Raw genomic sequence first — 24,175 nt, forward strand, 5'->3', positions numbered from 1 at the left:
TCCACATTCAGACAGAACATTATTTACATAAACAAGTTGTGTTCTCTCACTTAAGTATGAAGTAAACCATCTAACTGCTTTCACCACACTGGTACATTTTCAGTTTCTTCAAAAGGATTTCATGAACCTTGTCAAAAGCTTTTCTGAAATCTACAAATACAGATCCTATTCTTCTATCTTGGTCAGATGCTTGAAGCCATTTATCAGTTAGGAAGATAAAGGCAGTCTCACATGAATGTTTCTGTCTAAACCTTGATTAGGGGTGTAACAGCAAGCGTTTGGTTAAATATGACATAAATGAGTCATGGACATGTTTTTGAATCAATTTTGACATGTTTGGTAGCATTGAGATTGGTCGGTAGTTATCAGCATCATCCTTAGAACAGATTTGTGAATAGGAGTTACTTTTGCAGTTTTCCATATTTTGGGGACAGATGAGGTTGCAATACTTAAACTGATTATGAATGTTATGCTATCTAAAATAGCAGAGGCAGAAGATTTAATAAGTTGTGGACCAATCTGATTCAGTCCTGTAGCTTTTTTGGATTAAGTTTACTGAGACATTTTTTAGCCAAGTTTTTTGATACTGGTGGAATAGAGAAACATACCTCCTTAGATATTTTAGTTGTTACATGTAGTTGTTTTCTATCACTGGTTCTTTTAATTTTGTGGTAATGTTGGTGATAAAATCATTGAAAAACATTTGCAATGTCAGTATCATCAGTGACTATGGTGTCATTTACCAGAAGTGAGTGAATTTTATTTGTCTGATCTTTGTGTGTTATTCCAGTGAGATCATTGAAGACTTTCCAAATGGGGTTTGTATTGCTCTTTTTGTTTTCAAGCAATGATTGATAATACGGTTTTCTTAAGCATTTTTAATCATACTTGTTATTTTATTTCTCCATACTTTATATTGTTCTCCATACTTTATATTGTGTGTGGTTTCCCATAGCCTTGAATTAGTCTCATGTTTTCATAGCATCTCTCAGTAGTAAGCCAATTAGGTTGGATTTCATTCTTTACTGGATGTACTTTCAGTGGTGCAAGTTTAGAGACTACAGCCATAAATAAGTCAGTCCACACCCTCTGAGCTTCATCTATGTCAATCCACTTTATATAGGTCATTAAAAAATTGCTCTTCTTTAAATTTTTTGAATGATCTGTAAGTGATCCTTTTGTGTGTATTTTTCTTATTTCTCTTGCATTTAACCTTTCTTGTCAAAAAAGTAGGATAGTGGTCACTAAGACCAACATTCATTACATTAACACAAGTCACAGATGTTGGCATGTGAGGGCTCCAAACCAGAATTACTTTGCAGGATTGCCCAGACGAGAGCAGCAATAACAATGTTGAGACCAAAATGTAAAGATACCGAAATTGCTTTTGGTTCCCATATCAGGCTGATGCCCTTGATTGTCATATCCATCGTTCTGTATGCTTGTGAAACATGGATGCTACCGCAAGATCTTGGGCATCTCAGAGATTGACCATGTAACCAACGAAGAAGTCCACAACAGGATCCAATGAGCCATTGGATCCTATAAAGATCACTGTAAAAAAGCATAAACTGAAATGGTACGGTCATGTCTCAAGATCATCTGGACTGGCAAAAACAATCTTGTAAGGCACAGTGCGAGGGTGCAGAAGAAAAGGCTGACAGAAAAAGAGGTGGGAAGACAACATTAAGGAGTGGACAGGTATGGGATTTGGAGATTCCCAATGGGCAGTAGAGAACTGAAGTAAAGATGGAGAAAACTGGTTGTAAAGTCAACTGTGGTGCCCCAACGACCTCTTGGGTTAAGGGTTTGATGATGATGATGATGATGATTATAACAACTGTAAACTGTCTATTATTAATTGCATTGATAGACAGTTTTAACAACTGTAAACCTTCCACTACTTAACTGCACCAAAATGATAATAATAACGAATGTAAACTTTCCACTATTAACTGCAATGAAATGATTATAACAACTGTAAACCATCTATTACTAACTGAAATGAAATGATTATAACAACTGTAAACCTTCCACTACTAACTGCACTAAAATGATAATAACAACTGTAAACCATCTATTACTAACTGCATTGAAATGATTATAACAACTGTAAACCACTATTACTCACTGCTTTGAAGTTATTATAACAATGGTAAACCATCTGTTTACTAACTGGGTTGAAATTGATATAACAACTATAAATCATCTATTACTAACTAGGCTGAAATGATTAAGATGAATGTAAACCATCTACTGTATTACTAATCGGGTTTAAATAATGAATTTAACAACAGTAAACTATCCATTACTATACTGTAGAGCCTATTCTGCTGTAACTGCACTCTTAGGAAATTAGACAAGTGAAAGGGTTCATCTATAACATAATTCATTCAAAATGAAGCCTTATAGTTCTACAAGCTGCCTGTCTGTCTGGATAACTGTCTGACTGCACTATGATTGATTGTAGCTTATCACCTAACCTAGCTGACCTCATAGAATCATTCCCTGAAGACCTTTCTTGTCTAATGCTGAGCTATCTGTTGGCCTAACTGTAATAACTGTGGACATTTACCTACCTCTAGCACACAAAACAGAATTCACAAAAACTAAATTCTATAACCTAATTATTGCTATATATACTCTATCTCCATTCACACTCCTTACCAAGATTTACCAGAAATTCCAAAATGTATATATTAAGTGGAAAATTACTGGTAAAATATTTCCTTATGAGCTAATTAATTCCAAATGACACTATAACTACCTGACTCTAATGTAGGTACTTTAAACTTAAGGAGCTATAATAATTGCAATGCATGATCACAGGGGTACCCATAGAATTACTGTTGGAAAGAGGGCTGGGGGTGGGGCAAGGCAAACATGTAGTGGTCAGCTACTTAATTTTATGGATGTAGGCCAATACATGTTTAGAGTTTAAATCGGGCACCCATGCACAGTGATAAATCTAAATGTTTGGCTATAAAGGGAAACTTGCCATCAGTGATTTATTTTAAGTCTACAAACAAACCATTTCCCAACAATGAAAGGTTACTTTGTCTCAATTGCTTTCCAGCCTGAACTGCTGGATGTAATATCACTTCAATGGGCTACATGTAGTAAACACCATATTTTAACCGGGATTGTTGCTAAAAACAATTACCCCTCTATTTTAAGCAAACAACAATTAATTTTGTCAAGACAACTATATACAATATATAACATCAATACTACCTGAAATAATTAAATCTATATTAATAACAAACTAGGTTATAAAGATTATAACAATAGTAAACCATCTACAACTAACTAGGTTCAAATGATTACTAACTGCACTAAATTGTGCATTTTGTTAATGTTTAGGATTTATTTTGGTAATACTTTTAACAGTTCCATGTAACATGAAGCATGTGTCATTTTCTCAGTGTCTGCTGACTATGCAAATGCGCTAGCTACAAATGGAGTATTCCCCAAACATGTGACCTAATTACAAATGGAATATTCTCCAAACATGTGACCTAATTACAAATGGAGTATTCCCCAAACATGTCACCTAATTACAAATGGAGTATTCCCCAAATATGTGACCTAATTATTATGACTATAGGCATAAACTAAATTACAGAAAAAAGCAAAAACTGACAAGTTTTGTAAAATTCAACAAATAAGTTAGGTGGCACTGTATAGTTTTGCAATTTGCATAGGGTTAGATTTGTAAAGAAAAAGAATTTCCCAGTTTTCCTCACTGGTTATAATGGTTATTTAAAAAAGACCATGTATATCTTACGTGCAGTTAAAAGAACTTACAATTCATATTATTTTAGTGTATGACTGATAGGTGTAGAATGGGTTATATTGTATACAGCCTGGCCTTACTTCAGATGTGCACCTATATAAAAAAAAAAACAATAGCTCCACTTGGTCATTTACACCTCATGGACTTTACAGGCAAATTTTTATTAAAAAAACAGCTGGTAACATTTTTTACATTGTATATATTTGGTCATCATTCATTGCACTTTCAGAGGCTGGTATTGTCTAGTCTGGTTTTAATGGCTATTTAAAAAAAGGTGTATCTTAAATACTGTTAAAAGAACTTATAATTCCCATTATTTTAGTGTATGACTGATAGCTGTAATATGGGGTTGTCACATTTACCCCGACCCAGAGTAGCCCCAGTTTGAAACATGTATAATCAAGGTAATTCTGACAAGCCATTGTCTGATGTCAAACATTGCCGAAGGCTAGCACTAATCCATTATGTAAGATTGCCGTGGCTAGAAGTGGAGAGCCAGACCTAGGAGCTGCAAAGACGCCAGATAGCCAACTATCACCTAGATGTGGAAACATTTGTCCAGATCAAAAGAAGTTGCACAAAGGAGTGGGAGTGTCTTAACTTTTTTCCCTGCAGACAGACAGCCAGGTTGAACTGGCCGCTAAGACGATTGGACAGGGTCACAGTGCCACCCAATCAGAATCATGATAGGGGAGAGACCTTGATTTGGATAGAATGATATCCCCGCGTCTTCTGGCAAGAATTAGTTCGCTAGAAAGTTTGCCCTGAGGAGAGCAGCATAACTCCAAATAGCATTCGTTATTGGCGGGAATATCTTAGAACGGGAAATTCTAAGTACATACAGCTTCAAATAAGGTCAGTGAGCTAATTGTTCAGTCTTTGCAGAATGCGACTGCATTTTTAATTGTAGATCGTATGTATACTTTATTATTACTAGAATCGTAGTACGAAGAATTACTTTGTGGTGTTAATATGTTTGCATATTTTGAAGGGATGAGTTGATATTTGTAAAGAATTATATAGCTTGCTAGCCGTCGTAAGAGTTAATATTGTAATTCGCTATGTGGGTATTTTATAGTAGGCTAACACATGTGTTCATGTGATTATAGATTTTGCCATTGTTGAATATTTGTGTAATGTACAGACATACGTCTGATTGTTGTCAGATTGTAGTACAGTGAGATTAAATATATGTGTATACACTGACGTGACGCAATGTATTGATGTCTGTATGACAATTCGCTGATACCGTGTTATTACGCCATTGTTTACCCTGCATGGAGTGTGTGGGAATTTCAATGTGTACGCATGCGTGACAGAAACCGTGATAGCCTTATCTGATGATTAATTGTTGATCTAGTGTGAGGTGAGATTCGATAAAGCATATGTTAACGCCTTGTGGTTTTTCACAGGAAGCTTTGAGGGACAGACCAGTTACAGTTTGGTCCCGTAGCCTCAGATAGAGAGACGGAGGAGAGGAGAAGAAAGGAGAGAAGTCAGGAGAAGTTGAAGTCTAGGAGGAAAGGGGAGAGAAGGGAGGAAGAGGAAATTGGGAGCGGAATTGGAGGAGGAGATAGTCGAGAGGGAAACGGAGTCGAAGGAGGTGTTGGAGGAACAGAAGGAAGGAAGGAATTAGCGGGAAAGAAAGAGATGAGTAGACGCAAGGACAGGGGGAAAATCGAACTCACACTGTAAATCACAGGATGAATTAGGCTGCCACTTGGTCGAGGGAAAGATGGGTGATTGAGAGTTCATCGTTTTAAATTATCAAATTTATTAAATTGTTATTAATTGAATTCATCTTCATGTTCTCTATAATTTAACCGTCGGCATTCCTGACTGGGGGCTCAGAGCTATAAATCTACCTCGTCACTAATTTAACTTTCTAACCTCATGAGCCAGGGTGGAACTTCCATCATAATTTAATTAATATATTGGGAGAACCCCACCCCAATGCGTGCAAACGTCACAGGGGTATAGGGTATCCAGCCTGGTCTTACTTCATATGTGCACCTAAAAAATGATAGCTCAGAGTCTGGTATTGTCTAGTTTGACAAATTCATTTTCCCGATCTTAATAACTGCCTGTATACTTTACACCAATGCAGGTTGACTTTTTGAGCACATGGGAGAAGTCATTTTAGTTAGCAGTGTGTGCTTATTTACAATTTCCACAAGTACAATATCCAAAGAAATTTCAGCCAAAGTACCTGAAAGTAGCATAGAGGCATGCCAACATTCTCTCCACTGTGCATGTTGCAAATGAAAACATCTTCATCTTACACCTGTCATTCTTTAAAAATGAAAATTGAAGTGGAACTTACAGTTTTATGAATTAAATTCAAAATAATCCTAAAACAGTTCTAAACACATCCAAAAGAACTGAATGTTAATTAATTCCAAATCTTTGAATGCAATGGTCTGCCAACAGTCCTGAATTATCACAGCAGCATTGTCCATAAGTCCTTTGAATAAATACTAATAGTGCCAGAATATTTTAATCCAATTAACACTTTGTAATTCCAATGAATAATACAGACCAATGTTTCTTCTCAGATAATGTTTAAACACAACATTAAAGACATTTGCAAACTTCATATTACAAGGACAGAGGAAATAAGAATGAAATAACTGTCCAGTTCCATGTACTTATATACAAGTATAAGGGGTGAAAACACATTTTGTTCCTACCTGTTACTAAACATTTTCCAAATATCCCACATTGTAAAAGAACCCACCTGGCCTGACCTATATCGTGGGAAATAACTTAATTCTTCTAAGAACCCACTTGACCAACCAATCCAATGGGAAATAACCACAAACTTGTAAACTGGTATTATTGTTAGAAACTTGACATCTCTTCATAGAGCTTACACAATCTACTGGCACTCCTACTATATTAAAATATAATCTTGGCACTCCTAATATATTAAAATATAATCTACAACCGTGTACAAAATTAGCTATATAATATCTTCTTTATAGATAATTACTACAATTTACAGTTAATGAGTGACAAATACAAAAGATATTGATATACATATCATAAATATATTTCATTTTGAGTCGTTGATCTAGCCCATTTAACACAACAAATACTCAGGTCTCCTCAAAGTCCATTACTTGTAATAATACTTTTCTTTTAATGAATGCATGCCTTGAATATATAATATTATATATCATGATTACTCATTTCATCATATTTTATCCAGAATATATAAAAACTAATCTGTAAATTACAACTTTCAAAAGCAGATCAAACTTGCTAAGATAATCTTTATTTTACTTGTATCAGGAGGGGATGAAATTTAAGACAAAAAAAGCCCCACCAGAATGTTAAAAGTTTGATCACATCAAAATAATCATGTCCTGTAGCATTTAATATATATATATATATATATATATATATATATATATATATATATATATATATATATATATATATATTATTGAGAATCTAGTTATTGCAATTCAAACAATAATTGTGTAATGAAGACTACTGTATTCAAGTCATCTGCACAGTGTTTATTGGCCATATAAAAGTTACATATATAGGAGGTGATTAATGCTATCATATAAATGTTATAAATATAATAAATGTTTCTAAAGTGCATCAATACAGTATATCTGCTGAAGGTAATTAAGATTTTGGGAAAAAAAACAGAGTCTAAAATACTAAAAACCCAGAGCACTATTTTTCCTCATGTACATCACAGCCAAAGGAGCTTGTTACCCAGCATAATTAATAAGAAGAGTCCCTCAATGGGCCTGAAACTGGACTGGGTGAAACGAATTTCTAGGAATGCAAAATCGTATTTTACTTTCAAAAGCTGAGAATTGAAACTATGTCTGCTATACTTCATTGATGACACTGTTTTGAACAGTTCATAAATTTGACCATCCATTGTGGAAAAAAAGTACCATTTTCAAGACCTCCATCATGGCACCATTTGTGGCAACCATGACATCCATTTGAAATGTACATGTTAATATGATGTTTCATCAGGAGGTGTAATGATATCAACAATAACAAGGATATATATTGAAGCAATCATGATTATATCGACGAAAATACTAGCCATGACAATAATAATAATCCATCAGGACACAGTGATCACATTCAAGAGGGCTCTCAAAACTCACTTATTTCGACTGCAAGAACAAACTTAAAATCCTAATGTTTCCTACCTGAAATATTCTCAGCATGGTTTTTTTAATAATGTTTTCTAATTTAATGGTGTTTATTTTTGTAATCATATCATGATATGTTTTTTATCTTATAGGTGTTGTCTAATGTTGTAAAGCGCTTAAAGCTTCTAAAGATTAGGTGCTATGCAAAGTCATTATTATTAATATATATATATATATATATATATATATATATATATATATATATATATATATATATATATATCCTACCTGAAATATTCTCAGCATGGTTTTCTAATATTTTTTAACGTTTTTCTAATATCATGGTGTTTGTTTTTTGTAATAATATCATTATATGTTTTTTATCTTATAGGTGTTGTCTAATGTTGTAAAGCACTTAAAGCTTCTAAAGATTAGGCGCTATACAAAGTCCTCACTATTATTATTATTTATTATTCATCTACCATGGCTTTACCCAGTCAGGATGCCAAAGATGACCAAGCTGATAGAAAAAATAAGAATTTGATTTTTGTTGTTGTATGGTTTAACGCCATTTTTCAGCACACGATAGACTATACATGGCGGCCAGTATTAATGGTGGAGGAAGAACCCGCAAAAACCCCGGAAAGAACCACCAACCCACGAGAAGCTACTGGCAAGCTTTCTCACATACCCACATTGGCTGAATCTGAGACTCGAACCCACGCAGACAGAGGTGAGATGGCAGTGATCCATAATGGAGAGCGCCGTAGACCACTCGGCCACTCGAAATAAGATGTTGAGAGGAAAACTTTAATGACAACATTCATTTATGAAGCTGACATAAGACATGGTAGTAACAGAATTTAAATGAAAAAACTGAAAATGTTAAATTAATATAGGTCTTGTATGAAACGTTTTCCTTTAGGTACGATATGTGAATATGCATATATTCATATTAAATGATTGATTGTGATATTAAACCTGCACTGTGTAGCTAAATAGTACCACAAGAATAGGCTATATCCAATATGATTTTTGCATGAAAAGTGGTTCACAATCAACAAGCAATAAAAAATATGAAAAATTTTTTTTGGGGGGGTAATTCTGATCCAAGACTAACATAATTTCCTAAAAGTACAGACATGCCACAGGTTCACTTAATACTGCAATACATAATTTAGCAATACAATCAGGACTAATTTCTTTGTTAAAAGTTCTTAATGAAATAAAAGCTATACTGCCATTATTTCACAGATGATACTAACTGTGATGTGAACACCAGTTTCAAATCTCTTTTCTAAATTAAGACTCCAGAGGGAAGGAAATTTGATAACATCTGCAACTTGACTCAACACGTTTTTTTCTTCATACCATGATACATAATTCAGTAATGCAATCAGGCCCATTTTGTTTGTTACAAGTTCTTATTGGAATATAAGCTATACTTCCATTATTTCACAGCTGATGCTAACAGTGATTTCAACTCCAGCTGTTCTAAGTTGTTTTCTAAATTAAGACTCGAGAGGTGAGGCAATATGATATAATCTGCAACTTGCCTCAACAAGTGTTTATCTTCTTAAAGTAAACTCTATGCTGCCTAAATAAAACTATCCTCAAAGGTTAGCTGCACACAATTTTAAACTCAAGGTGCAACAAATCCACTGCAAATTTTATGTCAACATATTATTCTTCAGTCTCTAAGGCAAGACAAAATGAACATTTCCCAGACTTACAGCTGAAAGCAATGAAAGACTACCAGCAGTTTGAACAGTCATCACGTGATGTAAAAAATGTCAGCTTTATGTGTTTGTGTGACAAACCAAACATAACTGAATTTGCCATTAACTTTATAACTGAATAAAATCCACTGTTACATGAAAATTGTGTAATAATCGAATACACAAACAATCACAATCACATACACATATACAGTAAAACCCCTCAAAACCAAATGCCCTTGGGATAAAATTTATGTTTTTGTTCCAAGAGGTATTCAGTTTACTGAGGTTTCACAGTTGTGAATTAATGTCTTGTTATAAGTACTTATGTGACCTGAGAGAGAGATAGAGAATATAATTATGAGAGAACATCTGTGTATGTATGTGTATAAGTGAAAAAGATTAAGAAAAATGTGTAGTCTGGTTAACAAAGCCAAGGTATCCAATTAAAAAACAAATGTTCTATTGATCAAAATGTATACCAATGAATAGTATCAATCACACACACAAATAGTTAATAAGCAGATAAATGGATAAAACAAGCATTTAGTTATTAATTAATAATCAACCTTACAACCTGGCTGTTTTTATCATACAAGGGCATCAAGATTAACCTAGTGTCAGCCCTAATCTGTACAGAGCATGTGTCAAGTATTGTTTTAACTTCACATGCCCTAAGGACATATTTGCACATTTAAGCCTATTACAGTGTTTGCTAACCATACAAATCTGCTCAAGAATGTTGTCAGGACATTAGCAGCTAAAACAAATTGTTAAGTTTGAATTGAATTTTGTGAGCTTTGGTTTTATGGCACTTAATTTTAATTTAAGAGTGAAATTTAGGATAAAAAATTAATCTGGATTCTGAATTTCAGAGGTTTGGGTTTATTGGAGAAATGATGATATTGAAGATCGAGAAATTTTGGATCAAAACAAACAAATTTTCATATGGAGAGGATTTCAGTAAAAAGAGGGTCTGGCTTCAAGGGGTTTCACTGTACATACATACATACATACACAGACAGACAGACAGACAGATAGATAAATGGACATAAAATAGATAGACCCAGGTTCAAAACATCTGTAGAGATTCCTTTCAAATGTCTCTAAAATTTATGATAATAGTCTTTTTCAATATATATATATATATATATATATATATATATATATATATATATATATATATATATATATATAATATATACACACACTTACTTTCCAGCAGAATACACTTCAGCCGTGTCAAAGAAATTGATTCCACTTTCATATGCCAATGTCAGAATCTCCTCAGCGATCTGAAATCAAAATATTGAAATAATTGATGCTTTGGTGGGTTAAAGTGGTCCCAATTTACCTTAAACAAGATGGAACAATGTAACTCAGTGATTCTTCTATATCATCATAAACAGAGACACTGCTAATCATGCTGTTTTACCATCACTAACAAAGACACTGCTTGTCATGCTGTTTTACCATCATTAACAAAGACACTGCTTATCATGCTGTTTTACCATCATAAAATGAGACTGCTTATCATGCTGTTTTACCATCATAAAATGAGACTGCTTATCATGTTGTTTTACCATCATAAAAAGACACTGCAAAGCATGCTGTTTTACCATCATAAAAAGAGATGGCTTATCATGCTGTTTCACCATCATAAAAAGACACTGCCATCATAAAAAGAGATTGCTTATCATGCTGTTTTACCATCATTAACAAAGACACTGCTTATCATGCTGTTTTACCATCATTAACAAAGACACTGCATATCATGATGTTTTACCATCATAAAAAGAGATTGTTTATCATGATGTTTTACCATCATAAAAAGAGATGGCTTATCATGCTGTTTCACCATCATAAAAAGACACTGCCATCATAAAAAGAGATTGCTTATCATGCTGTTTTACCATCATTAAAAAAGACACTGCCATCATAAAAAGAGATTGCTTATCATGCTGTTTTACCATCATTAACAAAGACACTGCTTATCATGCTGTTTTACCATCATTAACAAAGACACTGCATATCATGATGTTTTACCATCATAAAAAGAGATTGCTTATCATGATGTTTTACCATCATAAAAAGAGACTGCTAATCATGGTGTTTTATACCATTAAGAACAGAGATAATGCTAATTATGTTGCTTTACCATCATAAACAGAGATACTGTTATTCATCCTGTTTTACCATCATAAATAGAGATACTGCTAATAATGCTCTATTTTACTACTATAAAATACTAACTGCTGTAAAAACATTTATATTAACATTATTCTGAATTTTCATTTGTTTGTATGTTAATACAGAATATATATTAACATCTAGATCATAACTGTTAGAAACCTTTTCCAACTATCACTTAGAGAATTACCAAATATCCAAAGGAGGTAACTAGTGTAATTATTTGCCTTAATCTGTGCTGCCTCCCTTTGCAAATAACAACTGATATGAAAGGTCAGTAGGATCAATAAACTGTTACTAATTTTAGGCATACTTAACCATTTGTTAGCATATTAGTAATACAAATTTTACTTGGTAGAATAGCATGGGTATTATGCCAAAGGCATGGGGGGGGGGCAGCATTTCTGGGTTTCCAACATAGATTTGTGGTTCAAAGCAGGACATCTGGCTTTTCAACATAGATTTGTAGTTCAAAGCAGGACACCTGGGTTTTCCAACATAGATTTGTAGTTAAATGCAGGACATCTGGGTTTCCAACATATATTTATAGTTCAAAGCAGGACACCTGGGTTTCCAACATAGATTTGTAGCTCAATGCAGGACATCTTGGTTTCCAACATAAATGATTTGTATTTCAATGCAGGATATATGTAGTTGAATGCAAGACATCTGGTTTTCCAACACAGATTTGTGGTTCAAAGCAGGACATTTGGGTTTCCACATATCTGATTTTGTAGTTCAATGCAGGACATCTCGGTTTCCAACATATATTTGTAGTTCAAAGCAGGACACCTGGGTTTCCAACATAGATTTGTAGCTCAATGCAGGACATCTTGGTTTCCAACATAAATGATTTGTAGTTCAATTCAGGATATCTTTAGCTGAATGCAAAACATCTGGTTTTCCAACACAGATTTGTGGTTCCATGCAGGACATCTGGGTTTCATATATAGATTTGTAGTTCAATGCAGGAGATCTGTAGTTCAATGCAGGACATTTTCGAACATAGATTTATATTTCAATGCAGGAGATTTGCTTTTGACTGACATATCCCTAAAGCATCAAGTGTTTAACTCTCCTGTGTGTGGGTTTACATCATGTGTAGAACTCTCCTATGTGTGGGTCTACATCAAGTGTATAATTCTCCCATGGGTGTGGGTCTACATCAAGTGTAGAACTTTACTGTGTGTGGGTCTACATCAAGAACTCTCATGTGTGGGTCTACATCAAGTGAAGAAATCTTCAGGGTGTGGGTCTACATAAAGTGTATGACTCCAGGGTGTGGATATACATCATGCGTAGATCTCTCCAGGGTGTGGGTCTACATCAAGTGTATAACTCTGCTGGGTTTGGGTCTATATCAAGTGTAAAACTCCTGTGCGTGGGTCTACATCAAGTGTAGAACTCTCCAGGGTTTGGGTCTGTATCAAGCATATAACTCTTCCGTTTGGCTCTACATTAAGTGTATAACTCTCCCATGTGTGGGTCAATATCAAGTGTAAAACTCTCCTGCGTGTGGGTCTATATCAAGTGTATAACTCCAGGGTGTGGGTCTATATCAAGTGTAGAACGTGCCTATGTGTTGGTCTATATCAAGTGTTGAACTCTTCTGTCTGTGTCTACATCAAGTGTATAACTCTCAGGGTTTGGGTCTACATCAAGTGTAGAACTCTCCCATGTGTGGGTCTACATCAAGTGTATAACGCTCCTATGTGTGGGTCAATATCAAGTGTAAAACTCTCCTGTGTGTGGGTCTATATCAAGTGTATAACTCTTCTGTGTGTGGGTCTATATCAAGTGTAGAACTCTTAAGGGTGTGGATCTATATCAAGTGTAGAACTCTTCTGTGTGTTGCTCTACACCAAGTGTAGAACTCTTAAGGGTGTGGATCTATATCAAGTGTATAACTCTTCTGTGTGTGGGTCTACATCAATTGTAGAACTCCAGGGTGTGGGTCTGTATCAGGTGTAGAACTCACCAATGTGAGGGTCTATATCAAGTGTAGAACTCTTCTGTGTATGGTCTACATAAAGTGTATAACTCTCCAGGGTTTGGGTCTACATCAAGTGCAGAACTCTCCTATGTGTGGGTGTACATCGAGTGTAGAACTCTCCCATGTGTGAGTCTATATCAAGTGTATAACTCTCCTGTGTGTGGGTCTATATCAAGTGTAGAACACTCCTATGTGTGGGCCTACATAAGTTTAGAACTCTCCTGTGTGTGGGTCTACATCAAGTGTAGAACGCGACTATGAGTGGGTCTACATCAGGTGTATAACTCTCCAGGGTTTGGGTCTATATCAAGCATAGAACTCTCCTCTGTGTGGCTCTAAATCAAGTGTTTATCTCTCCCACGTGTGGGTCTATATCAAGTGTAAAACTCTCCTGTGTGTGGATCTACATCATGTGTATAACTCTCCTGTCTGGGGGTCTACATCATGTGTATAAATCTCCTGTCTGGGGGTCTACATAAAGTGTAAAACTCTCCTGTGTGTGGGTCTATATCAAGTGTAAAACTCTCCTGTGTGTGGGTCTACATCAAGCATATACCTCCAGGTTGTGGGTCTACATCAAGTGTAGAACTCTACTCTGTGTGGCTCTACATCAAGTGTATAACTCTCCCATGTGTGGGTCTAAATCAAGTGTAGAACTCTCCTCTGTGTGGCTTTAAATCAAGTGTAGAACTCTTCTGTGTGTGGGTCTACATCAAGTGTAGAACTCTCTAGGTTGTGGGTCTATATCAAGTGTAGAACTCCGCTGTGTGTGGGTCTACATTAAGTGTAGAACTCTTATGTGTGTGGGTCTAGATCAGGTGTAAAACTCTCCAGGGTGTGGGTCTATATCAAGTGTATAATTCTCCCATGTGTGGGTCTGCATCAAGTGTAGAACTCTCCTGTGTGTGAGTCTACATCAAGTAAAGAAATCTCCAGGGTGTGGGTCTACATCAAGTGTATAACTTTCCATGTGTGGGTCAATATCAAGTGTAAAACTCTCCTATGTGTGGATCTATATCAAGTGTAGAACTCTCCTATGTGTGGGTATACATCAAGTGTATATCTCTCCTATGTGTGGATCTATATTAAGTGTAAAATTCTCCTGTGTGTGGGTATACATCAAGTGTATATCTCTCCAGGGTGTGAGTCTATATCAAGTTTAGAACTCTCCTGTGTGTGGGTCTATATCAAGTGTTTAACTCCCCTACTTTTGGATCTATATCAAGTGTAAAATTCTCCTGTGTGTGGGTCTATATCAAGTGTACAACTCTCCTATGTGTGGGTATACATCAAGTGAAGAAATCTCCAGGGTGTGGGTCTACATCAAGTGTATAACTTTCCTATGTGTGGGTCAATATCAAGTGTAAAACTCTCCTATGTGTGGATCTATATCAAGTGTAGAACTCTCCTATGTGTGGGTATACGTTGAGTGTAGAACTCTCCTATGTGTGGATCTATATCAAGTGTAAAATTCTCCTGTGGGTGGGTCTATATCAAGTGTAAAACTCTCCTATGTATGGGTCTACATCACGTGTATAATTCTTTTGTCTGGGGGTCTACATCAAGTGTATAACTCTCCAGGTTGTGGGTCTATAATCAAGTGTATAACTCCAGGGTGTGGGTCTATATCAAGTGTAGAACGCGCCTATGTGTTGGTCTATATCAAGTGTTGAACTCTTCTGTCTGGGTCTACATCAAGTGTATAACTCTCAGGGTTTGGGTCTACATCGAGTGTAGAACTCTCCCATGTGTGGGTCTACATCAAGTGTATAACGCTCCTATGTGTGGGTCTATATCAAGTGTAGAACTCTTCTGTGTGTGGGTCTATATCAAGTGTAGAACTCTTAAGGGTGTGGATCTATATCAAGTGTAGAACTCTTCTGTGTGTTGCTCTACACCAAGTGTAGAACTCTTAAGGGTGTGGGTCTATATCAAGTGTAGAACTCTTCTGTGTGTTGCTCTACACCAAGTGTAGAACTCTTAAGGGTGTGGATCTATATCAAGTGTAGAACTCTTCTGTGTGTTGCTCTACACCAAGTGTAGAACTCTTAAGGGTGTGGATCTATATCAAGTGTAGAACTCTTCTGTGTGTTGCTCTACACCAAGTGTAGAACTCTTCTGTGTGTTGCTCTACACCAAGTGTAGAACTCTTAAGGGTGTGGGTCTATATCAAGTGTAGAACTCTTCTGTGTGTGGGTCTACATCAAGTGTATAACTCTCCTGTGTGTGGATCTACATCAAGTGTAGAACTCTTCTGTGTGTTGCTCTACAACAAGTGTAGAACTCTTAAGGGTGTGGATCTATATCAAGTGTATAACTCTCCTGTGTGTGGGTCTACATCAAGTGCAGAACTCTCCTGTGTGTGGGTCTACATCAAGTGTATAACTCTTCTGTGTGTGGGTCTATATCAAGTGTAGAACTCTTCTGTGTGTTGCTCTACACCAAGTGTAGAACTCTTAAGGGTGTGGATCTATATCAAGTGTATAATTCTCCTGTGTGTGGGTCTATATCAAGTGTAGAACTCTTCTGTGTGTTGCTCTACACCAAGTGTATAACTCTCTAGGGTTTGGATCTAAGTGTATAAGTTTCCAGTGTGAGGGTCCTTGTCAAATATACAACTCTGCTGTTGGTGGATCTATATCAACTTTATAATTCTCATGTTTGTGGTTGTACATCAAGTTTCCTACCTTAAATATTCTCAGCATGTTTTTTTATTATTTTATGTTTTCTAATTTCATGGTGTTTGTTTTTGTAATCATATCATTATATGTTTTCGAATCTTATAGCTGTTGTCTAATGTTGTAAAGTGCTTATAGCTTCTAAAGATTAGGTGCTATACAAAGTCCTCATTATTATTATTATTATAATGTCAAGTACATGACTCCCCTGTGTGTGAGTCCACATCAAGTGTATTACTATCCTGTGTGTGGGTTTACATCAAGTGTATAGCTGTGCTGTGTATGGATCGATGTCACGTATATACACTCCCCAGTGTGGAACTAGGTCTAGTGAAAACTCTCTTGTGTTTTAATCTATGGCTAGTGTATAACACTCCTGTGTAGGGGCTTATGCTAGGCATATAACTCTCATATGTGTGGGTCTACATCAAGTGTATTACTCTCTGCTGTGTAGATTTATGTCAAGTGTATTAACTCCCTTGTGTGTGGATCTATTTGAAGCATACAACTCTCGTGTGTGGGTCTGTGTCAAGTGTATAACTCTCCATTGTGTGGGTATACTTTGGAACTCTCCAGTGTGTGTGTGTCCATGTTAAGGGTACAACTCTGCTGTGTGTGAGTCTTTGTCGATTGTATAACCCGCCTTTGTATGGATCTATGTCAAGTGCACTGCTCTCCTGTGTGTGGGTCTATGTAAAGTGTGTAACTCCTGTGTTGATGTCTATGTCAAGTGTATAAATCTCCTTTGTTTGAGTCTGTCAAAAGGATAAATTTCCTGTGTGCAGATTTATGTCAGGTATTTAACTCTTGCATGTGGATATATGTGAAATCTATAACTCGCCTGTGTGTGGGTCTATGCCAAGTGTAGAACTCTCCTGCATGTGGGTCAGTGTCAAGTATAGAATTCTCCTGCATTTGGGTCTATGCAATTATAAGACAAAAGTATATGGAAGTTTTTGCAATATTTGATCCATTGTTTGGTTTGGAAAGAGAATAGCTGCAAAAACAAATATGACTAAGTTGGTCATATAATCAGTTTAAACTCACAAATATTAATGTTAAACATGCAGTCAGAAACTTTAAGTTTGTAAAAAAAAAAAATTCATTGTTGAGTGGAAAAAGATTCAAGGGCCACATAAATCCCTACATTGTGAAATATAAGTACATGTACATGGATTAAATATCACTTCAAAACGAAACATTTGCAAAGTACATGAAGTGTTAATGTGATCACATACATGACCTTTATACAGGAAGCAACTGATGCAATGTGGTTCCCATTAGCCCTCAAAATATGGTTGATACAAAATACATGTAGTACCTACTGGGTTTTCATAAGAATGCAAATAAGCCTGCAGTGATGCTAAATGCATTCAAACTTGTGCATATTGCTTTACTGTGGTACTAGCATCAAACAGGCTATCAAAATAACAGACATGCATTTTACAAGTCAGGTGTACAACAGCAATTCTAGTAACATGCTTGCATGTGTTTTTAACAACAGACCATTCCAGAGACTACAACTTCATTAAATACTGCCTAATATATGTTTTTCTCTTTGCCATTTTGTGTACCTATGAAAAGTGTACAAACTGAGAAATGGGACAAATTTACCACAATTTGCTAATATGAAGTTTATTTTGAATTGGCATCATGACAGATTGTATTCAGACAGTGGTGTGTGGCCTGTAATTGGTTATGATTGTGCTATGGCAAGTTGTGTTTCCTCACTTAAACACACATCACTAGTGACTTGTCATCACAGTTATTATCAAATTCCTTTATACAGATCCTATGTGTTTAACTGAATTAAGCATCATTATACAAAGGACCTTTTAAAATTTCTAAATGGAATAAAGATCAATATTGCTTGATCTTTCTGCATTAAGCATAAAGAGGTACAAAGGACGATTGAAAACTTATAAATGGAATGTAGACTAACTTTGCTGGTCTTTCAAGAATGTCTGCCAGCAAATAAACACTGTTGGAGCATGCAAAAACAGACACGTAATAAGTTGATTCTGTCTATGACTGGCACATTCTTAGACAACATAATGCTGTATTACACCAACACAAGACAATAATTTAGTTCTGCTCTGATATATCAGTGCTTGAATTCTTCAAATCATGTGACATTTCTTACATGGATTTCAGGTTCACTGTTTTCTAACTGACTCAAATAACTTCTAAAATTACAATTCGCTGTGTCTTGGAGCTGAGCAAATTATATTCGTCATTTTACGAACCTAGGAATCTCAGGCACTGTAAGTGTTTCTGTTTGCAAAGCTCTAGTTTTGCCGCAAGCTGTACTGAAACAATTTCCAGACTGTGAAATTATTTCCTCTAGCACTTGTGATATTCAGCTTTAATAATGTGAAGTCTTTGAAATGGCTTTGGACTTGCCATTGTGTGTTGCCAAAAAAGTAAATGACCCACATATATCAACGTATTTCTTAATGGGTAGACAATGATAGAAAGCATGTATTTTGGTTTGACAGAAGATTCATCACTGCACAAATAAATGCATAATAGAAAATTTCACAAGATGATATTATGTGTAGGCAAGATTCTGTCAAAATGATCTGACACTTTACTGGCCGAAAAGAATTTCAAGAATCCAAGATATGATTGTTTCTTCTATTAATCTATATACATGTATTCTCAAGCACTAACAAGATTTTCAAGATGGTTCACTGCTTGAGTTAGAATCAGAACTAATTTCATTTGGGCGGCATATTGCCCCAGTGCTAGACATCACTATAAACTGCCACACTGCAGACATCGTAGCGACATGACTCAAAAATTGTTAAAGCTACGTTAATAATCAAAATCACATCACATCACATCACAATTTCATTTGGGAACAACTAGACATCATAAAGTCTTTAATTTGATGAAGACCTCATTTTGATAAGACCATCCATTTCAGGAGGATTAACAACAAGATTTTCAACATGGCCACAATGGTTGCTATATTGGAAGTTAGATTGACTTCATTTTCAAATCTCATCAAGATGACTTTCACAATAGAAGTAGGAAAATGATTTTCAAAATGGCTGTCATGGTGGCCATAATGAATGTCAAATCAGCATCATTCTCATTAAGGCCAATTAAATATAATAAGAAGTCTCTTAGTGAAAGACCCATATTTAGATGTCAAAATGGTACCATTTCCATAATTAGGACCAACTAAACATTATATGAAGTCTTCTGGTGTCAACATAACCATCCCCTCAGAAAGAGATGCAATAACAAGAATTTTAAGACAGCTACTCTGGTTCCCTATTGGACCAACTAGACCATGGGATGAAAAGTGTGTAATGGTCTCATGGCAATCCTCCAAATAGTTCAGGAGAAGTAGTGATGCCAAACGTTTGCCAGCTGGCAAATGGATCATAATGTATAACAGGCCACCCCATAAACTTCCAGTCAGTAACCAGAAGAGCTAAAAATAAAGGAGTGTAATATTTACACATATAAATAGCTTAGTTTAGTTTACTGCCACAAATTGTTTAGAGATTCATCAACCATGTACATCTGGTGTTAACCAAAGTGCATGTCAAGTCAGTATGCCCAGTTATATGATCATTTTGTAATTTTGGACTTATGTGAATCAGTATGAAATAGTATCATGACAAATCCAAGAGCTGTCTTCCCTAAATTGGTGAATATTTTGAACAAAGATATCAGACAAACTGAATCCTGACTTAATAAGAGGTAAAACATACAACAAATGAAACTATTACAAGTTGATAAAGATATATTAGGTTCACTGACAGCGACTTAGATTTAACGAACTGTCAGCTGTAAGCCGAACATGCAGATTGGTGAAAGTTTGAGTTTCTAATTGGTTCAATTAGTTAAACTGCATAGTTTTGGTTACTATATACCATGTACACATTTAGAAATTTTGACTGCAACATTATAAAAATGGCAGATTTGAATGACTGGGCAGGGACCTGGCAGTTTTACCAAGAGACTCCCAGGAAATCTAGTACGTGTCACGTGTATGGATGAAATGTTGTAGTAACTAAAATATTATGTAAGTTAGAGAGTTGTTGTTGTTGTAGGGTTAAAAGCCATTTTTCAGCACACAATAGGCTATACATGGTGGCCAGTATTAATGGTGGAGGAAGAACCCGGAAAACCCCCGGAAAGAACCACTGACACACGAGAAGCTACTGGCAAGCTTTCTCACATGTCCACATTAGCCGAATCCGAGACTCAAACCCACGCAGACAGAGGTGAGATGGCAGTGATCTGTAACAGAGAGCACTTTAGACCACTCAGCCACTCGGGGTCCCGCAAGTTAGACAGTACATAAAACATCAAGAAAATGACAGTATATAGTGTTAATATAAAAAAATTAATATTTCTGCAAATAAACTTTCGTCTTGTATTCACACGTTATAAAATGTTTAAGTATTGTGAAATTTATTTCCACACTTGTATCACCATATTTAAAAAAAAATAAAAATAAAAGCAAAGAAAAGAACATTATTACCTCATCTGAAACCTGGCCTCCAAATGTTACCCATGTTCCTGCAAAAAAGAGCAAATATTAAATTATTATCATAGTTTCCCCTTATTATAACAGCACTAAATCTAATGACAACTGTTCAGGCGAAAGACGCAGTTACAAACTTCCTTATTGTGCAACATTAATTTCAGTAAATGTTTCTCAGGCAATAAAGAAAACATTCCAATACAAATGAACTTTGGAGCAAATTACACCTGAAAAAGTACCCTCTGAACATTTCCCATGATTCAAGCCTACTGAAATTCTGACACTCATCATATAAAAATAGTCATGATGTCATTTGTTCAGTAACACAGTATCTAAACCTGTGTGTCTGTTGGTTTTTTTTTTTGTATTTGGGGGTGGAGGGTGGGGAGGAGGGGTTTGTTGCTGAACTTTGTGGGCCTACGTGTAATCTTTGTGGCTGAGTTTATAGTATTTTGTTACACTGTGCTATGAATTAAATTTATTTCTATTCATTATGTGACCTTTGCTGTTTCCTTTGCTATAGATTGTCATTGATACTGGAAAAATGTCACACAAATATACCAGAAACAAGAGAATCCAAGTCATACTGGTTATAGTACTGTAAGATGGCTTTGAGAAGAGTGCTACTGCTGTTATGGCAGTCTTTGATTGGTTGAACATGTTCCCAAGTCTAAGACAGCTAGAAGTATTGAATATAATATAAAACCTGGAATTACGAGAATTCTGCAACCTTTCCATGAGATACAATCAAATGTACACTAAAGTCTTCTTTCATCATAATGAAATTGACTGCAGTCATTTTGATGTATCCACCTGGAAGAACAAAGTGTTGAACCATATAACAACAGTATATACTGTATTATAGGTAATAAGGTTTAGTAATACTTGTAATGTTCTAGTCCTAATTTATTGAATATTATCTTTCAATAAGATTTATGTGACATTCTGTAAAATAAACAAAACAAACAAAACAGTCAGTTCAAACTTTCTGTCCAAATATAAGATGTGCAGCCTTATATGCAAATTTTGAATTGAATGCTTAACTTTCTTGCATGATTTTCATTACAAAAGCCTTCTTGAGTTCAGTATCAGGGGTCATTGTTAATGCAACGAATGATTTTCATTTACATTAATTTTGTGCATGGCCAAGCATAGTAAGGGAAGATAGCTCATACATTTGCTAAATCGTCCCTAAAGGACCGCTCCAGTGGCCTAGTGGTTAGAGCATCCGCCCTGGATAGGTGAGGTCATGGGTTCGATCCCCGACCGAGTCATACCAAAGACTTCTAAAATGGTAGTAACAGCTGCCTCACTTGGCGCTCAGCATTAAGAGGTAGGTTAGTGTTATGAATGGCTGGCCTGGTGTCAGGATAATGTGACTGGGTGGGACATCATGCTACATGTCTGTGGCATGATGCCCCAGTGCTAGACATCACTATAAACTGCCACACTGCAGACATTGTAGCGATATGACTGAAAAATTGTTAAAGCTACATTAAAAATCCAAATCGCGCACACACACACACAAAACAAACAGCTGCCTCACTAGGCGCTCAGTGTTAGGACTGGTTGGCCTGGTGTCAGGATAACGTGACTGGGTGGGACATCATGCTACATGTCTGCGGCATGGTGCCCCAGTGCTAGACATCACTTTAAACTGCCACACTGCAGACATCATAGCGATATGACTGAAAAATTAAAGCTATGTTAAAAATCAAAATCACACACACACCGTAAAGGAAATTGTATAATATATACTCGCTTATAAGTAGAATCCCATTTTAAACAACGTAGACCCCAATCTGCCATTGCATAATGCACCGGCAAAGGATCTATTTGGTTTCTTCTACTGGTTACTCTTAACAAACTGTATAGACCAAGATCTGCCAGTTCATTATGCAATGGCAAATCTGGGTCTGTGTAGTTTTCAGTTGGTTTTGATTTAGAAGTACATGGATTAGGGAACCAGAATTTTAATGTAAACTCCAGGGCACAAATATAAATCAAGTTTTACAGCACACATGCAAAATCAGGTGTTGCAAAACACATGCAAAATCAGGTGTTGCAACCCACATGCAAAATAAGGAGTTGCAACCCACTGTTTTCATATATACTTGCTTTTCAAGTCAAGTCTAACTGCAAACTACACAAACTCAGATCTTCCATCACTCATTGCACCAGCAGATCTAGATCTATACAGTTTGTTATAAGTAATAGGTAGAATATAGACCCTGATCTGCTGGTGCATTATGCGATGGCAGATCAGGGTTATATTCTTTGAATCTGAAATTCACTTCTAATTTATAATTGAGAAGATATGGTTCATAAATATATGTTTTGAAATAGACTTAATTCTTGTAACAGAAATTTATTAAAGACATTGTTGGTACATCATTTTTTAAATAAATTGGATTCTTGTAGCAGAAATTTCTTGAAGGCATTGTTAAGTGATAAATAAGTTTTGAAACAGGCTAGATTTCTAAGAGAAAGGTCTTAAAGGAATTGTTAATAATTATAGTGCATCTACTAAATTTTTGTCTGAAAATACAAAACAGCACAAGAAGATGTAAGTACTGCTTAAGAGCTTCTGCCTGAACAATTTTACCAGTTATCTGCAACACCAACTGGAAGGCAAGAAGCAGATGGCTATAACCAAACACCAGGGTAATCGACAGTGATAGTTATATCTGTTTTGGCAAACATTCAGAATTTTTATCTTTTTATTAGCTTACTTTGTGGGAAAAGAAACTGAATATTTTTTGCACATTCGGAATGAAGCTATTATTTGTATCAGTGCCTATATTATTTATACACATAGGATTTCTATACGAATTTTCAGCAAAACAATTTTTACATACAAAAAAACAACACCTTTCCTTGCAATGAATACATTTTTCTCATCAAAAAATTAAATATATCATTATTTACACAATATGTTGCTTGAAATTGTGCTTTTTCTGTCTTAAGTTTAACAAAATATAAAAATATAACTTTTGGAAAATATCGGTACCAAATATAGTACACTACGTGAAATGTAGCTTGAAATAACAGCGTTTAATATTAAATGGGTCATGCGAGAAAGGAGAGAAGTGTCCTCCCTTGTAGTTATTATATAGTACATTATGACAGGTAAATTGTAAGCAATGATACAAGCCCCCATGAA

The 24,175-nt window shown here is 35.6% G+C and overlaps 1 protein-coding gene across 2 annotated transcripts in view; it reads right to left on the reverse strand.

Moving 5' to 3' along the window:
• LOC149771050 (voltage-gated potassium channel subunit beta-2-like) overlaps positions 1-24,175 on the reverse strand; it is a 251,185-nt gene that overhangs the window by 115,276 nt on the left and 111,734 nt on the right. For both annotated transcript variants that reach the window (XM_089948905.1, XM_089948906.1), the window contains 2 exons: positions 21,010-21,047; positions 10,860-10,939 (listed from right to left, as the gene is read on the reverse strand). In XM_089948905.1, the coding sequence (XP_089805031.1) occupies positions 10,860-10,939; positions 21,010-21,047 (118 nt within the window). The remainder of the gene's footprint in view (positions 1-10,859; positions 10,940-21,009; positions 21,048-24,175) is intronic.

This window comes from Sinohyriopsis cumingii, unplaced genomic scaffold (genome assembly GCF_028554795.1).
Source record: "Sinohyriopsis cumingii isolate HCF-2022 unplaced genomic scaffold, ASM2855479v2 utg002136l, whole genome shotgun sequence".
NCBI lineage: Eukaryota > Metazoa > Mollusca > Bivalvia > Unionida > Unionidae > Sinohyriopsis > Sinohyriopsis cumingii.